The 22270-nt window shown below is 48.2% G+C and overlaps 1 protein-coding gene across 1 annotated transcript in view; it reads left to right on the top strand.

The window, feature by feature from the left end:
- The window catches only part of LOC112557608 (homeobox protein Hox-B1-like), a 62105-nt gene extending 41729 nt beyond the window's left edge, over positions 1-20376 (top strand). Inside the window, exon 2 of the mRNA XM_025227580.1 lies at positions 14497-20376. Within this exon, the coding sequence (XP_025083365.1) occupies positions 14497-14906 (410 nt within the window). The 3' untranslated portion in view covers positions 14907-20376. The remainder of the gene's footprint in view (positions 1-14496) is intronic.
- The last annotated feature ends 1894 nt before the right edge of the window (positions 20377-22270 follow it).

Here is a 22270-nt window from a genome sequence, read left to right on the forward strand (position 1 = left end):
AGATGACTCCTCCCACCCTGTTGTTTACAGTCACACGAGCAAACTGTCGGCATGTGAGATGCACACACACACACATACACACATCTCAGTGTACATTATTTATAGTCGTAATCATTCCATGTAAACTTATCTTAGTCACTTAGTGGATCTTTTGCATGTACAAATAATTCTTTTCAAGTTTGCCAGTAACAAATGGCGTATACCCATACCCACGTGACCACGAGACACTGTGTGCCACAAACAGCTCCGTCTGCCCTCGCTGGTGCAGTTAATTCAGTTTAGTGAGCGACTAATTAATGGGAGCACGGGAGCTATTGTATTGTACACATCTGGCCATCACAGTGAAGGTCCACCTCCACACTTTCTAGCGATGTCCGAACACAGCTTAGACAGAATGTTTCTCTGAGTTGTCAGCCCCGAGAGAAAGGTCAACATGAATCAGTTGTTTACAAAAACAAATGTGTAGCAGAAGTAGAATATTAAATGAAAATTATAACAAACTCGGCAATTGATATCAAGATCCATTCAAATGTCATTATGGGATAGGGAGATGAGGTGCTAGTCGATCTCGTTTGTTTTCTGGACTGAATGATTGTTGATTTGTTTACATCCACCCGAATTGCGCCCTTCCCTCCTTTTCCGCTTATTGCCACTTCCCTTCTCGTCCTCCTTTTGAGAAACCACGATCCTCTCAGTCTTGGTTCCTCTCTGTATTTTTGTATTTGTCTTTTATCTATCATTAGTGCTGTTGTTTATCCTTCTGTCTGTCCTTCATACTTATTTGTTTTTCTGTTCCTCGTATGTTGTCCATGTCACATTCTTGTTCTTTAGAGATACTAGCATGATCCTTACGAGTGTGAGTACACGCTGTACAAATCTTGAATTATTATTAAGGACAGCAGATGAGTTTTATTATTGAGGACAGCAGATGAGTTACAAGATGAGACGATAAGTAAGATGAAGGAAGGAAGTGATGAAGTCGGTTCACGAGGTCAACTTTCCAACTCCAGCCTCTCTGCTGCTGCTGTTGTGGTGCGCCATCTGCAGATTCTCTTCTTCTCCCTTCGTCATCGGAACAACCCTGTTCCCTCCCTCCCGATGCTCTCCTCCTCCCCTTCAAAAAATCCCGAGTCATCGGTCAAACACTGTCGCCACTGCACCACTCCTCATAATGACTGCCCGCTCCTTCGTCCTTCCTGCAGCCTGTGCTACGCCAGACGACTCCGGCATATCCATCTTGTCTTTTGTCAGCAAAACCAGCTCACTTTTTCTTCCACTTCTCTTCTGCTTTTTTCCCCTGCCCCCAACCTCCAGGGCATGATGAGAGAGGGGTGGAATATGGACGGGTGGGAAAGGGGTAAGGTGTCTGCGGGAACGGTTTGGAGGGCGGGGTGACTGGAGGAGCGAGGGGGCGAGGCAGGGGGGAGGCTGGCGAGTTGACACTCCAGTAATTATTTAAGGCTCTGCCGGCTGATGGATGGACTTGCCGGTAGTCAGGTACATGCAGCGTCTCCTCTCCTCCCAAAGCCTCCCTTCCTCTCCCTCCCTCGCTCACACCCCCGACTCCTTCCCACCTCCACACACACACATACACTCCTTTTCTCTTTCGCCGTCGTTTCATCTCTCTCCCCTCTATAGTCCTCTCTCTTTCTATTCCCCCACTCCCTCCCACTCGCGGTTAAAAGCCGAGTTTTCTGCATCCGACATCGCCAACTAGCGGTCACGTGACTGCCTGTGACCAACGCGCTCACTTCTATCTTCACTGTTCATTCGACCGTGACACAGTACTTGATCCTTTTGTGGACTGTGTAGTGTCCAGTGTCCACACAAACAGCATTTTTCATGTGAACATGAACTTCTCCAGCTGCTGGCACAAATTATAATTTTACTTTTGTCTACGATGACGAACATCCGTCATCGCCTTAATGGTAAATATTTCTTTCACTCTGTACTCAAAGACAACTCTACGTCCTGGACACTTCTCTCCCCTGTATTGAGCCCCTGTCAGTCGGGTGCTTGCCATCCACCCCACGTGTATGTGTGTCACTGTCTAGTGTCTATCATCATTTGTCAGAGCACAGCGGCCATCTGTCACAGTGCAACATCTATCTGTAGCTATGTAGCAGCCATCTGTCACTTTGTCTCTGGCGATGCAGTGCCCTCTCCATGGCTACCATCATGGCTACCATCATGGCGGCCAGTGTCGCCGGTTCAGAGTCGCGCTGATAAGCAGACGTTTTCTTTCCTTTCTTTCATTTATTATTTTATTTCTAATGTTGATGATCGTGTCACGGTGCGTGAGCCCACCATTGTCTGCACGTGATGTGCGCCTCACGAGCTTCTCTCCAGGGGGCGCTGCAGCGTGTTAGAATGGCCTCCCCTGATGTCCACCACCCGCCTGGCCGCCAGACTCGGGTGGTGAACACGGCGGTCACTCGACATCAAACACTCGCACCTGGTGCCGCGCATGCCAGTCGTCACACCTGGTCAACAGCCATCGTCACGTGCCGACACTTTCACGACATCTCTCGTTGTTTTGTTGTTTTCTTGTTGTCTACAGCATCGAAATGCCGTCAGTGCTTATCTTTAATGATCAGCAGCAGCATGCTGAACCCTGACACATGCTCACCTCACATCAGGGCGATGTCACGGTCACGTGTTTAGGTCAAACATTTTCATGCCTAGAGAAAATAATTACAGAGGCAAAGCTCGCTGATTACTAGGGTTAACAATGTTGTAATGTCATGACACACAAGTAAACAGCTCTGGCTCAACGCAGCACACATGATGTTTGTAGACAGCGAGCGCGCAAGAATACAGCGAGAGAAAATCCAGGATGTAGGACCTACAGAGATGAGGACTCAGGCTGTAGTACAGGCGACATCGCGGACAGTCACACGAGGGATGCAGTCAGCTCCACGGACAAGTATGGTGGGGGGACTCTAGAGGATACAGGACCTGGACCCTCCCGTGCCCTGGCGTGATGCTCCGTGTGGCTGCTGTCTCGTGCTTCACGTCGCGTGCAGGAAACAACTGAGGGCCGCCACGCTTCTGGAATCGGCATCTCGCGAGAAATCGCGAGACAAAAACAGTAATTTCGCAGTTCCGAAGACCACTTCCTTTTTTAAATATGCTAATAAGGTTTCTTCGGCAAGCTTAAGCGAGCTGATATCTTCATCTGAGATTTGGCGATGTTCAGAGTGAAGGTAATCACCGGACACATGCGATGAACAGTTCACACACATTGCTGAGGTGTGACGTCATCACCCGACTGCTGTTCACACACGTGCACAGGTGTGTCTCAGGTATGTGTGGACAAAAGAAGGCCGCCAGTGAGAGTAAGATATGAGTTGGAGTAATTAACCTGTTGACAACTGTCCCACCTGACGTGATGGATCAGCCATTGCAGGGCGCGAGACTTTCACCTGTGATGCGCTTATTGATGACCCATTAGGGCCGCGCATGTGGAGAACATGACATCAATGCTCGTGTGGAAATGTTGCTGCCACAAGTCACAGCTCCGTCACTCGCCGTCTCCTAGGAACTCGGTGAGGGTCGAGTCGGTGACCGATGGATCTGTCACCAGGTGTGTCGGGTGATGCTCTGATGTGGATTGACTCACCTGACAAACGGGCGTCAGAGGAGAAAGTTCAGTCAGCGTCGCCATCAGGAGAGAAGAGAGAATGTGTGTGTGAGAGAGAGTACAAGAATTTTTAAACTGTGAATCCTTATATGAATAATAATATTGAAGGTTAATTATTGGTTAAAATGCGTCGAGCACGGCCATTTTGGTAGAAACTAACTCCCACTGTTACTCTCAGCTCTTGTTCTTGTCATTTGGTTTCTCTTTGTGTTTTCTGTATTTGATTTTATTCTTCGTTTACTGCGGTTGTTTATTCTTTTACAGTTTTAAGAATTCTTAAGTAGGCTGAATAGCGCTCACTCCCTACTCCCAGTATCATACCTCTAGACACGGTTGACCACTCTAAGTAAACGTTGAAACCACAGGCAAGACAAGACTTTGCTAGACCGCCAGGTGAGGGCGACTCATTCGACATTTTTGTAGAGGCTGTGCACAGTTGAAATCACGTGACAAGATGGCGGGAACATATTTAACCGACAACAACTGCTATGCTATTCCTAGCCGGCCCTCGTTTTCAATGTTTGCCTGCCTGTCAGCCCGCCGATCCTATCCGTGCGGCGCTGTAAGAGTCGTTAAACACGTGCCGTGTGCCGGTGGCCATCACGAGTGTTGACTCAACAACTTCAACTTTTCTGTGCAACTCTACTCGCCGCTGAGAAGCCATTACACGGGGAGGTGAGTGGTGTTGGTCGTCCCTCCACAAAACCTGAGCCAGCAACCACCCCGCCATCGCCACCGCGTGTGTACCCGACATTCTGCGGTTGTAGATGGCTGATCAACCACCCGGTGTACACTTTGTTATTCTGTGTCTGGCATCACATTAGTGGAGGTGGACAGGAGACATTTCGGACCGGCGATGCCTGCCAACACTGTCGAGGAAAACAGATTCATGCGCTTAACCCCCGACCCCTAACGTTTGCTGGGTAATAGAGGGCGCCGCAGTCGCTGCCAGCAGTGTGCTGACGTCACTGTCCTCCATTCACACAACAAAATGGCGCTTTGACACCTTAGAAATAAGTCCAAGATATTTAAAAGAGAAATAACAGGGTGGGACATGGAGGTCTGGGTCCAGCAGGTGAAGACCGCAATGCCGTCCTCAGGTAAGTGTGTCACGAGTGTGTCACGAGACGATGTCAAATGCTCCAACAGCAGACACCTTGCCTTCGGGCAAGAAAACCTTCACACGCTCTGCTGCGGTCTTTCCTTCGCTTTATGTGTTTTACTCAAGGCGGATGGGATGACTGTTGAAGTGCAGGAGCTGTCAGCACTTTAGTTTGGAGGGCGTGAAGCTGGAAACTGTACTGAGTGACAATCATACAAGTGTGTGACAATCATACAAGTGTGTGACAATCATACAGGTGTGTGACAATCATACAAGTGAGTGACAATCATACAAAATACAATAAACCAATGGAATGGTGATGGCTGCTAGTCAGACTAGGTCAGGTGTACACCCAGCTCACACCAACTGTAACCTGCCTGTCAGACGGGTACCTAAGGTCGCTGTCTGTGGCCTGTCTAGAGGGAGGGTAAAGGTTAACGTAGTGCTTGTCACCTTTGTAGAGAGAAGCCCTGGGTTCAGATCTCGTCTGGGGCTGTCGGGAGGTTTTCTACAGGTTCTCCGGTTCACACCTCCTTCTCCCCTCACATGCAAAATTCTCTCGAGGTGGAGGAACTTTCCCGCCAAAGCAAACAAAAAGAACTGTAACCTTTCCGGAGCAGAGTGACGTGGCGTGTCACACCTTTGTCACCTTCGAGTGATCTCCCCTTCTCCCTCATTCCCTTTTTTCCCCTTTATTTCTCTCCTCTTTGTATCTCTATGGTCATAATACAGACTTAGTTACGTAAAACGCAAACAACCAACCTCTTTCACTTTCTCTCCTTTTTCTCTCCTGCTTTTTTCTTGCCATCGGGTATGGCTATTAAATGGCCATTGACTCTTGCTGTGGCGGTCAATGGCGTTAACTCTAATTAGCGCCGAGTTCTCTGTCCCTGTTGCTGTTCTTCCAAAAAGATTCGTTCACTCCACTGTGCAAGGTGCGGCAGATACGGTCTCGCATCGATGACTTGCCACCTATCCATCCGTCCATGCATCCAGATCCACCCCCACTCCACCCCTCCCACCCGTGAGTTATTGACGTGCAGAAAGCTGTCGCCGTCGTCTAGTGTGGGTGAGCGGTGCTCACTGGCGGCGTGTTGTGGAGTGAACAGCGTGCAGCGAGCATGTTATTGCCCTCTGGTCGATGGAGACCCCGGGTGAGCCAGTCCGCCACAGAGCGAGGGAGCAGAAGAGTCGTTGGTGTCAAGAGGAGAAGGATTAGAGAGGTTTATGGGGGCTCCTCCTGATCTCCCGGAGCCCGGATGCCCAATAAAACGGTCTCCACACGTGAGCAGTGGGCACTGGCCCCGAGCCTCGGCCATCACTGTCGGGCCTCACGACTCCACACCAGGACGCCTACGTTACATTGTTGTTTTTTTTTTCTGAACTGTTGTCGTCACCCTTCACCGTCTTATTCCACATATATAGTAATGTATATATATATAGTTTGATATTATTGATAGTTTTCTTGTGGGACTGCTGTAACTTGCTGATCACACTCGTACAAACGGTCCATCTGTATACTCGACTCTTAGTGATGTGATGTAATAAAGAGTTCATACATAGTCCACGGTTGAGAGGGTTGAAGAGGTTGAAAGAGTGATGAGGAGGAGGACAGACGAGCTGTGATGATGGCAGGACAGGTAGGGGGGACAAGGTGCCTAAGGTGGGGAGGAGGGCGGGTAGCAATAAAGAAACGTGGAGTTTCGCTCTGATGCTTGTCCTGGCGGTTGCCTGCCTCATCAAAGGGAATGCGCTGGCGTTGACCGGGACAGGTAACTCCAACCCCTAGGGTAGGGGGCGCTGATGATTGATTATGCTCTCTCACCTGTGTCACGCACGCTCACGTTCTGACACATAAACCTACAATGTGTATGATGGTGGTAGGGAGGCGGAGGTGAGGGGAGTAATTTATGAAAGAGAAAGAAATATTGGCGATGTTAAGTCGTGATGCGAGATTTTGCAAACTGAAGATGTGGCGGGTCTGTGTGTTTGCCCTGAACTTCTGGTCCTCACAATTCCCACTCGGAGTAATTTCTTCTTTGCTTGAGTGTGTGGGTCAGACGAGTAGTCGGTCATGTGTATAAAGCGTCCTCAACGTTTTTCTCTCTTTATTTTTTAAACTCTGATTGACGAGTCGAAACCCGGAAGCTTTTCATTGCTTCACAAGATGTTATAATTTCCTGCTAACAAACCATCATCAACATCGTCATAGTGTATATCTGATATACGTAAAACCCAGAACATATTTATCTTTCTGTGCTGTATATGTAGACACGCCTTTGCACAGTATATCAAACACGCTACAGTTTTTATCAGTGAGAGAAGTGCTATGAGAAACAGGGGTCACGTGGTGTGTGACGACTCCAGGTACATATAACGGAAGTGACGTCGACAAAGAGGTGCGCTGGGTGAGTAATGAGCACAAGGGATGTAGAGATCAAAGCGGTGCAGCGGGCCGTGACGGCTTTGTGCGTGTTGATGAACGCCGAACAACAAAGGAGCAGGTGATCAGCAGCAGCCACCAACCTCCTCCTCCTCCCTTCACCTTTGTCCTGCAAGAGTGCTGTGCCCTTACATTTTAAGCGCATCTTCTTCGCGTCCTCTGACGTCATTCGTACGCGCCATACGTCACTGGCGCCGCCAGCTTTCGTGACGTCACTGTCATCTTAAATTTACTCACGCAGTTACTAAACTACCTACAGTCATAACAACTTATCGCCCTCACTGGAAACTCACCTCGTTTACTGCACTTTGATTGTTTTGCCATGGCATCATCCGTTTGATCACACTCGTGTTTCTTGTACGGTTGGCTGTTGGTTGGTTTGTTACAACGCGCATCTCTGTACAAATTACTTTAAATTATTATCGTTACTACAGTCATTAACGCTACTACAGTTGTAACTACAGCTGTTACAGTGACTACAGTTGTTAGAAACGTATTCTGTTTCTGTTCTTCGGCTCTTCGGACCATATCCGTCAGACTTCAAGTCTTTCTGTGTATGTTCTCTCTCTCGCTCTCTCTCTCTGTCCCCAAGAGGTTTCTTAAAGTTTTGCAGGACGTGCTTAAAGATGTTTTGAACAAACACCATTCATGCTGTCACAATACTTGACACGACACCTGGCTGTCTACAGAGTTGAGGTTGGAGAAATATTCCTGAAATGTCGTAAATGTTTCTAGGAAGGCAGAAAGTTGAAGGTGATGGAGATGGTTGAGGAGAAGAGGTGGGTAAAGGTAGTGAGAGGGAGAAGGTACGCCAGCAATGGGGGGACAACTCTGCGACAGGCTGCACCTCTCGATCATTGCGTTCCTCCAAGGGTGTCGCGCGGCATCACTGACTGCTCTCCCTTGATGGAATGGCCAGGCGGCGCGATCCATCAGCGAACTATCACCACATGATGAATCAATTTGTCGCCATCATTAATTAATTCTCGCAGCACTGATGAAGCAGACGGCACTGCCCCCACCCCCCTTACAACCTCCTTCGTCCTCTGCCACACCACCCCAACCCCAACTCTCATTCGTTCCGCGCGCGGTGCACGATGGATGACTTTTTTTGGTCTTGCAACAAAAACTCTCCGCGCGGTGACGCGTCGCGAAAGCTCCGCCGCTCTCCGCACCGCCGACAGGTGAAGTCTGAATGTCGCACGAGCGAACGTCGTCAGTGAGCGAGCGAGCGCGTGCAGATGATGAATTCCCTCCCAACATGGCGCGCGGTACAACACGCTTGGCTTCTCAGACACGCTCCTGCAGGAACAGTCGCGGAGGTTGGGAGGGGCGGGGAGGAACGGTAAGTAGAAATGATAAATGTAAGATGGGGCAGCTTGATGGATCGCAACAAGAAAGGCGATCATTTAGAAACTTGTCTTGACGAGGTGTGACTCTCGGACTGTCGTATGTGTAGCAGATGTTCCATGATTTGTCTGTCAGCTCCTGGCAGGATGGCAGTGGTTGTGGGTAAGTAGCGGTTGTCCCCCACCTCACGTGACGAATGGTGGTGAGGGGGAGGCGGTTTCTCCAGCAGTGTCTCAGACGTAGGTCATCCCCCCCCCCCCAACAACAACAACAACAAAATAAAACAAAAACAACCCCCGACGCTTGTCCTCATACCGGTGCACTAACACCTAGAAACTGGTGCACGTGCACCCAACGTGTTTACATGTACAGCGTGTCAGGACACCAGCACCGTAGTAACAGTTCCACGCGTCCTCACATGGCCAATGGAGCAGGATGGAACTTGTGGAACTCTTTGACTAACTGTAGACAGAGTTTTGAACTACTGCATCTGTCCTCCTGGTGAACATTCTGCCAATTCTCTTCTAAATGCGAATGTGTTGTGCGTCTAATGACGGAGCTCTTAACAGCTCGGACAATATCAGTGACCTGTGACCTGTCTACAAGTTGACATTAGAATCAGTCCAACACCATTCGCTGTAACCAGACTCAGTATTGGCGGAGATTTCACACAATAAAATGTCTGCTGACACTTGACCTTTGTGCAGTACTCGTGACGTCTCGGTTAGTGGGGCACTTGTGACGTTGTTGGCATTGTGACGCGCGTGGCATCTTGGAGACTGTGACGTCAGCAGGGGACACGGGCGTTGAGTCTGAACGTCGTGAACTCAGCTCACGCTCGTTGTTCGTAAGCCAACAACAGTTTGACTGTAACATTGTTTAATCAGTCGACAAGTCAATTAAATATTCATGGCCACGCCGCTGGAACCCGTGGCCCAGCTCCCACAACGTTTCACGCCAATTGGCGCCCAAACTCCTCCCGAGTAGCCAGAACACAACGGCATTATTGCGCATGACAGGAAGCTGCCGTGCGGAACTCGTGGCTAATTCAAGCATCAATTTCATGCCTGCTCTGCTATCGACTCTTTCGCTTTCTAATACCCGCAATATCCCCGCGGCCAACAGCACTCTGATTAAAATCCCTTCATGAGTTGACAATAATTCCAATATCGGCAATAAACAGATTTCTGGCTCCTCTACCCGTTCGGCGCCCCCCCCCCTCACTAACTCCCCGTCCCTCCCACCCCGAACCCCACCCGTCCCCAAACAAGCAAAGCTTTCTGCACTTGCAGTGCCGGGGTAGGGGGAGCAGGATGGTGTGGGGGAGTTGAAGGAATGGGGAGACAGGCTATTGATTGCAATGAACGCTTGTCGTCACGTGAGTGTGTGCATGGCGGTGTGTGTGTGTGTGTGTGTGAGCGTGCGTGTGCATGCATGGCTGCAATTAGTCGACAGTGCAGTCTGACTTTACACACTCAGCTTTGTATACAAAACGGGATTTCATCAGAGTTTTTTTTTCATTTCTTTAGAAAGTCAAACATACTTTGATAAGAAGGCCGTTTAGTATAATAATGATAAACACGATATAATACGGCCAAACATTTGATAAGAAAGCCCAACATAATCCATTGTCTTACTTGTGTGTTACGCTGGTACGCCAGATGCTGAGACTGGAGCAGAGGTGTTATCGTGCAGACCAGACATTAAAGCACTCGTTAGAGCTTGTGAACCATTGTTTATATTAAACTACACAGTGTGAAAACAATAACAACAAGGCATAACCCATGAGCTGCCTTAGATTATCATCAATGCATCTCTGTCACGTGTTCATGAATGGAAAAGAGTATGACGGAGCTACTCCAGTATGACGTTGAATGCAGAATGACGCAACTACTCCAGTATGACGTTGAATTAAAGTTTGACGTACTACTGCATGACGAAATAAGTATAGAATGACGTAATATAGTGTGGCGAACTGATTAGGAAGGACATGTGACCTAGGACTCAGCGGCCCGATACCTGGTGGCTGCTGGCCGATAGAGTTGCCTCCCTTCCTGACGGAACTTGAAGCCTTGTAATGTAATAAAGCGTTACGTTGAGTAGACAATGACAGGAGTAGTCAGCAGCACGTGAAATACGGTCTGACGGAACCAGTCAGCAGGACGTTGACATCAGTTTTCCAGCATGGCCTCCACTTCTCGCGCCCTGTAACTTTCATTTTTCTGTCTTTGAATTTTCCTTGCGATACGCATTTGTGTCCCTCAGCTCCGCGACGTGCCTGCTCTGCGCTAAGAAATCCTCTCTATCAATAAACAGGGGCTCCCCCACTCTGTTAGTCAAGCCGACTTGTCATAACGACAACTGTCAGCACAGGACAGACACGTTCTCACTTTTAGTAGTCACTCAGGTAGTCGCGAACACACTGAGTTACCTGTGATCCTCCCCATCACCTCACCATCACCCACCCATTCCTCTCCGCTTTCCTCCTTCCTGCATTACGTCTCATACACTTTCTCTCCTTCACCAGGCAATAGCACTATCCCTCCCCTCCCTGCCAATCAAAACAATCGCTGGATGTGACGTCAGGCAATTTAGACAAAAGCCCGCCAACGACTGAACCTGAGACGCGGGCGCCACGTTGCATCTCGGGGCCGATAACTCCGGGGGCCAGTGCTGTCTGCGGGAAGTAACTCTATCTGCGATCCGCGGCCAGGTATCGGGCCGTCGAGTCTCAGGTAAAATTTCGCCCTTCCCGATATTTCCCCCCTTTCCTGTCAGATGGATTCCGTCATTTCTAATCTACAGCGCGGCCACTTCCGGCCGCAGTTAATAGCCTGACAACCGCGCGCCGCGCCGCGCAGCCTACTTCCGCGGATGCCTTCGGCTCCTCTTTTACAAACCTCCCGGATGTGAGGTGCAAATTGTCATTTGAACAAAAATCCGCAGCAATTGACACGGCGGCCTCTGAAGACCAATCGTGTGGTTCATCGAGCCAAAATGCCGCGTGCACCCAATACTGTGAGCAAGGAATGGGAAAGACAACTCCGCGCGCTGCCCACTGACCCGCCGCGCCACTGTAGCGACATGGAGGCGCACGTGCTGGCCTGCCAATTTCCGGTCATGCGTCGTCAGCGCAGTGAAAGTCGGCTAGACGAGGTAGGCGTTCCATCCATCACACGACTGCGCGTGCTGCGTCTAATTGCCAGGAGTAATTGGCTAAAAGCTCGGATAATGGCGAAGCTGGGTGCCCGGCTGAAACGATATACCCGCCAAGTGTCTGTCACAGACAATGCGCACCTCCATGGCTGGAGAGTCCAATAACACACTAGCCTGTAAAACAATAACACGCCATGTTTGTCTTCACGAAAGCACCACTACCCAAGATCGCTCGCAAAACACCGCCGACGGGGGGACAGTTAACCTCCTGTCACACGGGTGGCTTTTAACGCAGGTGATACGTACTCACTGGCAGACAGTGCGGCCAGCGGTTATTAAACTGAATTAGTCTCAATCTGTGTCTGTCCGTCCGTTTGTCGGCCTGTCTCTTCCTTGCTTTCCTCCTTCCAGTCTTTGTCTTCACGTGTCCTTGTGTAAAGGGCGCTGTCACACTACAATAATATATATTTCTCTCTCACATCACTAATACATTTCTTTCATACTGGCTATATACATATATTTCTCTTTCACACCACTTTGTCAATATTTTTGGTATTTTTAATGGAATATTTCTGTTCGCTATGTCCAAGTAAGATGGCAGCTGGACAAACGACGAGCCTTGTGCAGCATCATTCTCACTGTGGGAATTTTTGTTAATCTGCTTTTATATGCGGATAATTGTCTAGAAATCTTACAGGATGCTATTTAATGTCAATACTGCATTTCTGTGCAGTTTATTTGACCACTCATACAGCGGACCGTTAGTAAGACCGATTATATGTAAAGCTCCAGTCAGTTCATACCTGTGACATGCCTGTGTCATACCTGTGTCATTAAGTGTGTGTAAGTCACGTGACTGGCAAAGTAGAAAGTACGAATATTACATCAGGGTAAGACTTCCTGTAGATTCTTGTGATGTGCATAGAAGCGTTTAATACCGATGAGTCATTATCTCTTGAATCTCCCATCAATGCAGTCTGTGAGTCCATCTTTCTCCAGCTTCTCGTGATTAGTCGCATCCCATCTTCGCTGTCAGTGTCTGTCAGTGTCTGTCAGTGGCTGTCACCAAGCTCATTTCTGTTTTTGTTGTCGCGGCTGGAATTGCTGCAACTGTCGTCGATCTCTCAGGCCGTCTACAGGATGAACATCAAAGGGCTGTGAATAAAGCCGCTCGTGTAGGTGACACGTGACCAATGCCACACCTCGTCCTTCGCGAGTGGCCAGTCACACCTCACTGATTACAAGATGGCCACACGGTGCCACCCTTGTCGTCACGGCCTCGCCCCAACATACCTGTCTGTGCTGCTGATGTCCTACCACACACGTAGGTCTACCTGTCACGCCGCGGATCAGCAGGAATTCAGCAAACTTCTTTTTCTTCCTCATGGTTGTCTTCCGTGTGCAGCGCACTGGTCTCGCATCCATGCAAGAAAGTGTAGTGTGTTTAGTAGTCGTAGCAGTAGTAGTAGCAGCAGCAGCAGCAGACAAAAGTCGCTTCCAGATGGAGGAGATTGCTGTCGTTGTGGAGGAGATGAGCGGGAGCTGACGCCCTCAGTCCTCCTGCTGTTGTGTAGTCGTCATGAACTGTTCATTCCTCTACAGTCGTCCTCACTTTCCATTCTCACCGTCTTTAAATCATTACTTTTATTCTCGCTGTCATCTTATCGTCATCGTTGTCATTGTCATTCTCATGCCAGTTCAATCATCATAATCATCGCCTAACTCACTGCCTTCGTAACAAATGAGTTATTTTTAGAGAGAAGGGCAGAAGGAGGGAAGGAACTTGCCAGCGAATGTTCTTAAAACCTTAATCCAAGAACTGGGGCCGATGGCCGGTGGTTTGAACCAACAAACAGAGAAAAGAACAGCTAGAGGAGAGGGTGGGGACCAGCAGAGGGCCGGCGGAAGCCCCTGGGTGTGCAGTCATCCATTATTTTGATGCATGGGGTGCCCACACGTGCGACTGGCCTATTCATCATGGCGGCAGCGCGGGCGCTGCTGGGAGGTGCACGGCCCCCTCCTCAGCGTATGGCCAAGTGTTGAGCCCCATAATTGAACAATGCCGGGTGTGGGGTGCAGGGCTCCCCTCACGTAAACTCACTGAGCCCGGCTAGTCTCCAGCTTCCTGCGCCACTTCCGTTCTGCGGCCGCTGGAGGACTGTGGGAGATCGGGAGGGGCCTTGCGATGTGGAAGTGGACACTGGAGGATGATAATGTATGGAAATGGCGGCGCTGCCTTCCGTGCCCGTACACTGAGTGCGCATGCCACAGGCCACGCTTCAGTGCGCAGTCGCTAGAATCCAGAGATTTTATGCATGAAACTCATTTTTTTTCTAGTCTTGCAACAAGCGATTGTCCTGCTGAATGTTGTTACCCCAGACAACCGAGTGACTGACAGAAAAACACAGCACAAAAACATATAAACGTCTCACTCTTTGTAATGTTCTCTTCGCCTCGTGTGAAGACAGGGGTAAAGGGAGGTGACCCCCCCCCCTCTCTCTCTCTCTGTCTCTCTCTCAAGAATGTCGTCGCTTGCCTGCACACAAATCTTTTTACACACGGTTGGTGATTAGAGACAAAGAACATTTTCGTTCCAAGATGTTCGATTCACTCATTCACTGGGAGACTGCCTTGCCCTGACTGGCCGTCGTTTGTGTTTATCGACTTGTGTTATTGTTGTTGTTAGTATTGGCATGATGTGAGCACTGAGTGCTTTTTGTCATTCCTGAATCATCTCTATGACTACCCGAGGTCTCCTACTGACTCCTACTGACTCCTACTGCATCTCGTCCTCTGTTTCAGTGTCCAAGTCCAGTGACTACCAGTCCAACTACAGCTGCCAGAACGGCGTGTCTCTAGGAGGGGGAGGGCAGCAGGCCACGACAGGTAACAGCAATGCCGCCGGGGTCGGGCCGGGGTCAGGACGGACCAACTTCACCAACAAGCAGCTGACGGAGCTGGAGAAGGAGTTCCACTTCAACAAGTACCTCACGAGGGCCAGACGCATCGAGATCGCTGCTGCCCTCGGCCTCAACGAGACGCAGGTCAAGATCTGGTTCCAGAACCGCCGCATGAAGCAGAAGAAGCGCATGCGCGAGATTCAGTTCGAGAAGTCGACGACAGGCGGCGCTGCGGACCACTGTGCCAGCGGATTGGCGGGTCTGGACGGCTTGGGCATGCCGGGACTGGCGCTGTGCCACGAGACGAGATGAGCGCCGAGAAGGCACGGGAGCACGCGAGACTTGTGTGTTTACTGCATCGCTACCTAAAAGCTCCAGGACTCCCGTGTCACACAGCTTGTCCCCCAGGCGAAAACGAGGCTTGTGACGTAAACTTGACACAACCCACTCTCTACCCCTTACCCCCTCTCAGCCCCGTTCTACCCTTGGATTGAAGATAAAAAGGGGAAAGTGTGGGGAATCGAATGCACTGCTTGAGGCTCATTTGAAACAATATTCGTTGGGGAAACAATGGGGGCGACTGTTGGCGAACTTTCACCTTCCGTGGTTCTGCTACAAGATTCTTGGAAGATGGGGTCAGGCGGTGTTTTCCTCCCGTCGTCCTCGCTCCGTGTTCTCAGTCCTGGAGCTGTGATGGTTGTCTGCCCCTGGTCATGTCCGAGGGAGGTCGTTAACGGCTCGCTATGACGTCATCACACTCGCTCCCACCCTCCACTCACCTGGTCAAAGGTGTGTGTGCGCCGGGGCTCCAGTCACCTGACAAGCGACACACTGTTCATTCTCTCCACACGCTGGCAGACATCACGCGAACAATGTACTTGTCATCTTTACTTATCCCATTTTAATTTAACCAATGATATTTTTACTTCATGTTCACCAGTGTACTTGTCAGAGATTTAAATGGGGGCGATAACTGATAACAATACCTTTTCTTTTCATTTTTTAAATAAGCTTTCTTTCTCTCCTTCTCTCTTACTCACTCGTTCTTTAGTTGTGTGCATTGCAGTGATGGACATGTGTCTGTCAACAAACATGGCGGTTGTGAAAGGTGGAGGTGTAGCAGCCCGACTACTGAGTGAATGTGCGTGAATGTTGCGCTGCTACCTGAGCAGACGACAGTGCACGTGGCGGTGAGGTGATGAGCCGAGTACAGTATTGTGAGGATCTCTAGCTACAGTATTGTCTTCTACCTTCCTCATCTTCGCCATTCATTATCAGTAAGTTCTCATCAACAACAACAACAACAACAACAACAACAACAACAACAACAACAACAACAACAACAACCTGCTTTGTGCTTCAGGAATTGTTCACTGAACTCGTAGAAAGAGTGACCTCCCCTGGACACGTTCTTCACTTGAAGTTTTCGTTGTCGGGTAGAAGAACTCTGTCAGTCCGGGTGAAGTCCGGGTGTCTCGACATCTGTGCCACTTCATGGTCGTGCTACTGTTACTGTCTCCGTGTCCTAGAAGAAAAATATTTTTTTCTGCAAAAGATATTATCTTTTTTTTTTTTTTTTGAGATTTCCTCAGTTTTAACACTGAGCTGCCATGAGGTCTCCTGTCTTTAATTAATCTTGTTTTTCTATTTTGTGTATTGTTTCTCTTACAACTGATTGGTGATGCCAGCTGACATGTTTTCCTTTCTTCAGTTCTACTTAGTTTTGTTGGTGATGGTAGCTGTCCTTTTATTTTGATGTTTTCTCTTGCACGAAGTATTTTTTTTTTTATCTCTTCACGGCAGGCCGCGCTCTGGAAACTTGCCTTAAAAATAATTATGTCGATTAAAAAGAAAAGGTTTGCTGTGGAGCAGTGGAACTGTAAATAAAGTCAACAAAGACAGCTGATAAAAGTGAGGTTAGAGGGAAAGAGTAAAACCTTCTGTAAACAAGACCACGGTCATGAGGTAGGTGAGTTGGTAATGGTAATTAGTTCTACAAGTGTAGGTGAGTTACTAATGGTAAGCAAGCAGTGGTAATGAGTTCTACAGGTAGCAGTGTCGGTGGATTTTACCTGCAAACTGGAAATGTACGCGCTGTACCTTTGCAGTCTTTGTCCAGTCTTGGTCTTGTCTAGATCGTAAATGCAGTTATTCTTAGAAAAGGAAAAAAAAATTCAAACTGACATCTGCTTAAAACTGAGATAGAAGAACAAAGGAGAAGAGGAGGAAAATAACGATTTCTTTATCAAAGTTTGAGAAGACAGTTGACAGGTAGACTTCGTCTGTTTTCAATCCGAAGAGTAAGAAGGTGGTTCTGTCCATTCTGTCTTCTGTCTGTTAAGGTGTATTGGGTACATCGGTCAACAATAACCGCTCACAGCAGACATGTCAGGCCTGTAGTAATACATACAAACTGTTTATCTCCATCTCGAGGGAAGGAGCTTCTAGCGGCTTTCTTGTTGTCAAGACAACCTCAGTATGCGCAGAGCTCGGTGCCTGCCGCTGTTACAGATGTCCTCATGGTGATGGATGGGCTGTGGGGCCATGACAATCCTGTTACCGTTGTCAAGGAAACGAGAGAACCTATTGGTGCGCCGTGAGATGTTGGTGGGTCCTCTGTCTAAAGCTTGTGACCTGGAGAGCACTGTCCCCCGTCTACTGGTTCCTCCCTTTTAAATGTCCTCTGTAGAACCACGATTAGCAGTTTACATCTGATTGATATTGTACATTAATTTTTCTCCACGTACCACTTGAAGAAGTGGAAGTGGGAAAGGTTGACCACAGAGAAGCCGGCAGCTTGGTACTACCACTACAGGCGGACATTCGTCAAGATGCTGCTTGCTTCTCTACTTTGTCAGCGGCTGAGCCACATTCAGTATCCAATCTGGGGCTACACAATCTTTTTGGATGCTTTATTGACACGTAACCTGTTGACTGGACATCAACATTAACAACTAAACTGTTGTGTGTGTTCTTGCAGTAATCAGTCGCCGACAATAGGACAAGGTCCGGCCTCACGCGGCTCCACTGTGCTGACCGTTACAGCCAACGATTTAAAATAACGGTTATTTGTTGTAGTCTGGCAGTCAGTAAGTTTCAAGATTTTTTTCTGCTGATTAAAGCAGCAAAATATGTGACGTGAGCGGTGGCTGTCAGAGTAACAACGACAAGAACGATCACCCAATAAATGAAGGGAGGCAACTGGAGACAGTGTGCACGTGCAGCCTGGATTTCACTCACCGTGACAGTGAGCTCAGGTAGAGTGAGCTCCACTCCATTATCAGTGTGACACGGCTAACCTGCTCGCCATAATTAAAGGTTTCATTCACTTTCACAATCACGCCGAGGCCGTGAAGGGAAGGGAGAGAACTTACAAGTGGTTCGTCTTGTATTTTTTTAATCTTTTAATATCAGTAGTGTTCATACCTCGCTCACTTGCGTTTTCTTTTATTTAAATCCATGTTACCAGCTCAGTTCCTGAAGAAAATAATTTAAGTTTATCTGACACGAGTTGTTTTAGGAACAACTGTTCCCTGAGACTACTACAGAAATCTGAAAGATGAAATATTTATAAAGTGTAGAAACAGATTCGCTCGGATGGTGACCAAGTCCAGTAAAACTAATTTCACACCTGTCGATCAATATTTGCTACCTTGCTGTTATACTAAAAATCGTAAAGCAGATACCCGAGAGGTCAACAGACGGGTGGCCCAACACGAAGGCAGGCCGGTTCGATACACGAAAGACGCGGCGACTTTTCCCCAGTCAACCCACCTGTCGGCAATGGGTGGGGAGGGTATGGCATTGAGGAAAGGAGATTGTTGCCACCTTCACATAAAGCTGTTGTCGAGAGTATAGTTGTCTCAACCACCCAAAGGTCAGGGGTGAACTTTCTTTTCGTCAAGAAAACGCAGCGCAGTGAGTGGAGGTCGGTGTATTTTCGAGGACAGTTACAGGTGCGAGCTACAGACACCTGGCCTGCATCCGGCCATCAGCTTGTATCTTCCGTCACCTGAGTGCGAGGCAACACGTGTATGTGTGTGTGTGTGTGTGATGCACGTGTCTGTTGTGTCTCAGTACGGTGGACATTGCAGACAGGAATGTAGTAGGGAGGGTGGAGGAAGTGTGTATAAACGCGATTATTTTCTTGATTTAAAACAAGAAGAAAAGAGTGAAAGAAAAAAATCGACATTGTGTTGCTGTTTATCTCCCTTCACTCTCATTTCCTCTTGCTCTCTGATTCGTGCGGCCATCTTGTGTTGCCAGTCACCAGTCTCGTGAAAGTCTAGTCTGTGTTGGTCACGTGCCCTTGTCACGTGATCAGTGCTCCTCGCCATGTGTTCAAAATGTTTTGTCGGCTCCAGCTCTGTAGCTCGTTTGTGTATCTTCTCGAACATCTTGGGTCCACGGAGAGTGGAGACAGCTTTTTCAAACAACTGACCTTTCAACCTTTCAGCTGTGTACTTATCTATGCGAACTACGTCACGTACTAGAACTGCATCCAGCAGTCTCTCACAAAGAACTGTATCCAGCAGTCTCTCAAGCATAACTGTATCCATCAGACTGTCACAGAGAACCTATCCAGTCTCTATCTGTCTATCATGTCCTTGTATCCTCCAGTCTCTGGTCCAGCGATGGGCCGTGAAGTCTGTTACAACGTCTGTGACTGAACTTCCGGTGCTGCATAGTGTGACAAAATCTCAGTGTGAGGCTTGGAAAGATAGTTTTTTGTACTTTCACCTCAACTTCAAGCGGTCTACATCTCATTTCCTCCGACCCAAGCTGAGACTTGTTTTGGCTTCCATAGACCTTCTGTTGTTGTCTCAGTGGCTGGCTGTCAACAAACAAACATCGCGTCCAGTGAGTGTCGGCCTGTTACCATCTTGAGTTTTTATTTGTTTGGCTGTGAGATCACGTGACATTGCACCCCTCCACTAGGACTGGGCACTGTTCGCTTCCTAGGATGTTCACGTAGTGCAAATCAGCAAACAACAACAACAACAAAAATCCCGTAAATGGACAACGTGGGCGGTAATCTCACTCGTGATCACGTGGTCTTACTAGTACATGCGTGGTTTGGTGCTAACGGCCTCTAGCATGTCATCAACAACATGAGGCAAACAATCAAAAACGTAACGAAACTTAAACTTGCTAGCGATACATCTGACCAACAGGTAAGTGCAGACAGGTAGGTATATGATGTACTTTGTACAGGGAAGGTGTCGTCAGGCTGTTCACTCTGACTCGTCACGTGATCGGTTGAAAGACCAGAACTGTGGTTTCTGACATCAAAAACCCCCTCGCTCCTCTATCTACTCCCCCCCTCCCCATTTTAATCTACGCTCTGTACTGTACACCCGTCATCGTCGTGACCTATGACCTGTGTTGTATATATGTTGTGTATTTATTGCCACTGGTGTATGTTTACAACGTCCATTTATTATGTGGCGAATTAAAAAAAAGGTTGTTAACACTTTTGTTCTCGAAAGACATTAACTTTCCAAATGACAAATAAATGTCATTACACACACCTGAGGCGTCTTGTGTCTGCAGCTTGGGCGAGCACGTGCTCATTTGCATGGGGTCACAAGGGGGTCAGCTTGTGCGTGTGTGTGGGTGGGTGTGAGTGTTTGTGGTGTGAGTGTGTGTGCAGTGTGCATAGTTCGATGTGCTGTTCAACAAACTGGAAATGGTCAGCGAATCAACTGCCGAAGAACAACAAACATTCCGGCATTATTTATTTATATATTGCATCTCTCGCGTTTACAAAAAAAAATAAAAAGCAGACTTGAGCGTAGAAAGGATGAATACAATGGTGGATACAGGGAAAGTGAGACAGTTCAGGACAGACACCAAGACATACAGTTCAGAGAGAGAGAGAGAATACAGAGTCACTAGAAGAAAAGACAGACGGATGCACAGAGAGAAAGATGAAGTGGAATTCTTTGCCGCACAAGACTACCGCCGCCCTCGTCATCCGACAATGGGAATCTCACCAGACGGCGCTGCGCCTGGGAGCGCCACCTAGTAACGGAAAGAAGCAAAGGAGAGGAGAGGAATCGGAGCCAGCAAGAGGAAATACGAGGGATAACTTGAGAGGCCAAGGGAGAGGCGACAGATAACTCGTGTGATTAGCGGGCCCTGACTCCACCTGCCCGGCGGAAGTGCGTGCCACTCACGGCACCAGCGCGCGCCCTGGCCACGCCCACTCCCTCCGTCGCCTTGGTACCCAGCAGCTGCTGCTGACGCTGACGGCTGAGAGTCAAATCTGATGGCGGCGTCAACAACACTTTGTAAACTGTCAAAGTGTAAACAACGTGATAAACAGAAAGTGGGGCGAGTGAGTTGTCAAGCGCGCGTGCACACTCACATACACACGAACACACACACATACACACATATATACACACGTGCACACACACACACACGAGCACACACACACACACGCACACTTTCTCCTCGCCCTCATCTATTTGTAGTTATCGCCCCTCACGTTCCCCAGCAGTTGTTCGTTGGAGTCTCATTAAAAGTTTCTTTACCTTTACGTCTTCATCTTCCTCTTTTTGTTCAGTTCACTGTGTGTTGCGCGTGTGTAAAAGATGTGCACACATGTATTCGTATGCGTGAATGTGTTACACGTTATTGTTTCTTTAGTTTTATTTATTTATTGTTGTAGTGTATGTGGCGTCTGTGATAACAAGTTTTCGTTCTGTAGCGCTTCATGTTCGATTTTCATGTCCCTCGCTTATCCGTTACTGAATAAATTAATCTTATCTTTTTTTTCTCTCTCTCTCTCTTCTATTCTTTCTTTGTGTGCCTGCCAAAGGATTACTGTTATTTGGAGAGGTATCGTGTTTGTTGATCTGCCCCAGAATATGGAACGATGGAGCTTGAGTTGACTAGGGTTGGTAAAACATTAGGTACAACCCTGTGAGTTGTCGTAGTCAGCAAGTCAGCACGGATAGCAGCCACCCTTTCACTTATAAAACCACGTGTGTACGAGGAAATAAAAATCATAGGTATGCATACAGCATACTCATGCATATTAGGACACCTTCGTCACATTGTAACTGGTGGAGAAATGTGCTTTATAGCAAACAAAGAAAAAAATCCAAGATGCTGCCACAATAACAAAAATCTTCCTCACACAAAGGTGGGATCCGCTCACCCACTCACTCTGAGTCACTGACACTAACTTGTAAACTAAATTTTATTAAGGAGTAAACATGAAGCATCTACATGTCCCGCTCACTCATTCAGCTAAAAATAAAGTTGTGCGCTGCGAGTCTTGTTAACACAAACATCAGTGAATTAACTCATTTCTAAAAGCCAAAACAAAAAGCATCTATCATGAGACATCTCCGGTAGCCTTCTGTTCAGCAATTAAAAAGTGACAACACCAACAAAAAGGATCAGCCCATGTTAGATTTACAAGCTCCTTGGGGCACGTGCTCCCCGACATTTGCATATCAGGTGGGTCAGGTTAACACCGGGTTCACCTCCAGTGCACTGTGGCGGGGCGAGCTACAAGTCGTGGGGCGAGTTGACGAAGCTGGGATAGGTCTCTACTCGCCAACAAACACACAAATCACACAAAAACTCAGCCCTGGGGGTATTGCTGGGGGTATTTCTGCATTTATTTTGACCTGTGCAGTCTTTGCCACTGTTGTATAACT

This window comes from Pomacea canaliculata, linkage group LG2 (assembly GCF_003073045.1).
Source record: "Pomacea canaliculata isolate SZHN2017 linkage group LG2, ASM307304v1, whole genome shotgun sequence".
Taxonomy (NCBI): Eukaryota; Metazoa; Mollusca; class Gastropoda; order Architaenioglossa; family Ampullariidae; genus Pomacea; species Pomacea canaliculata.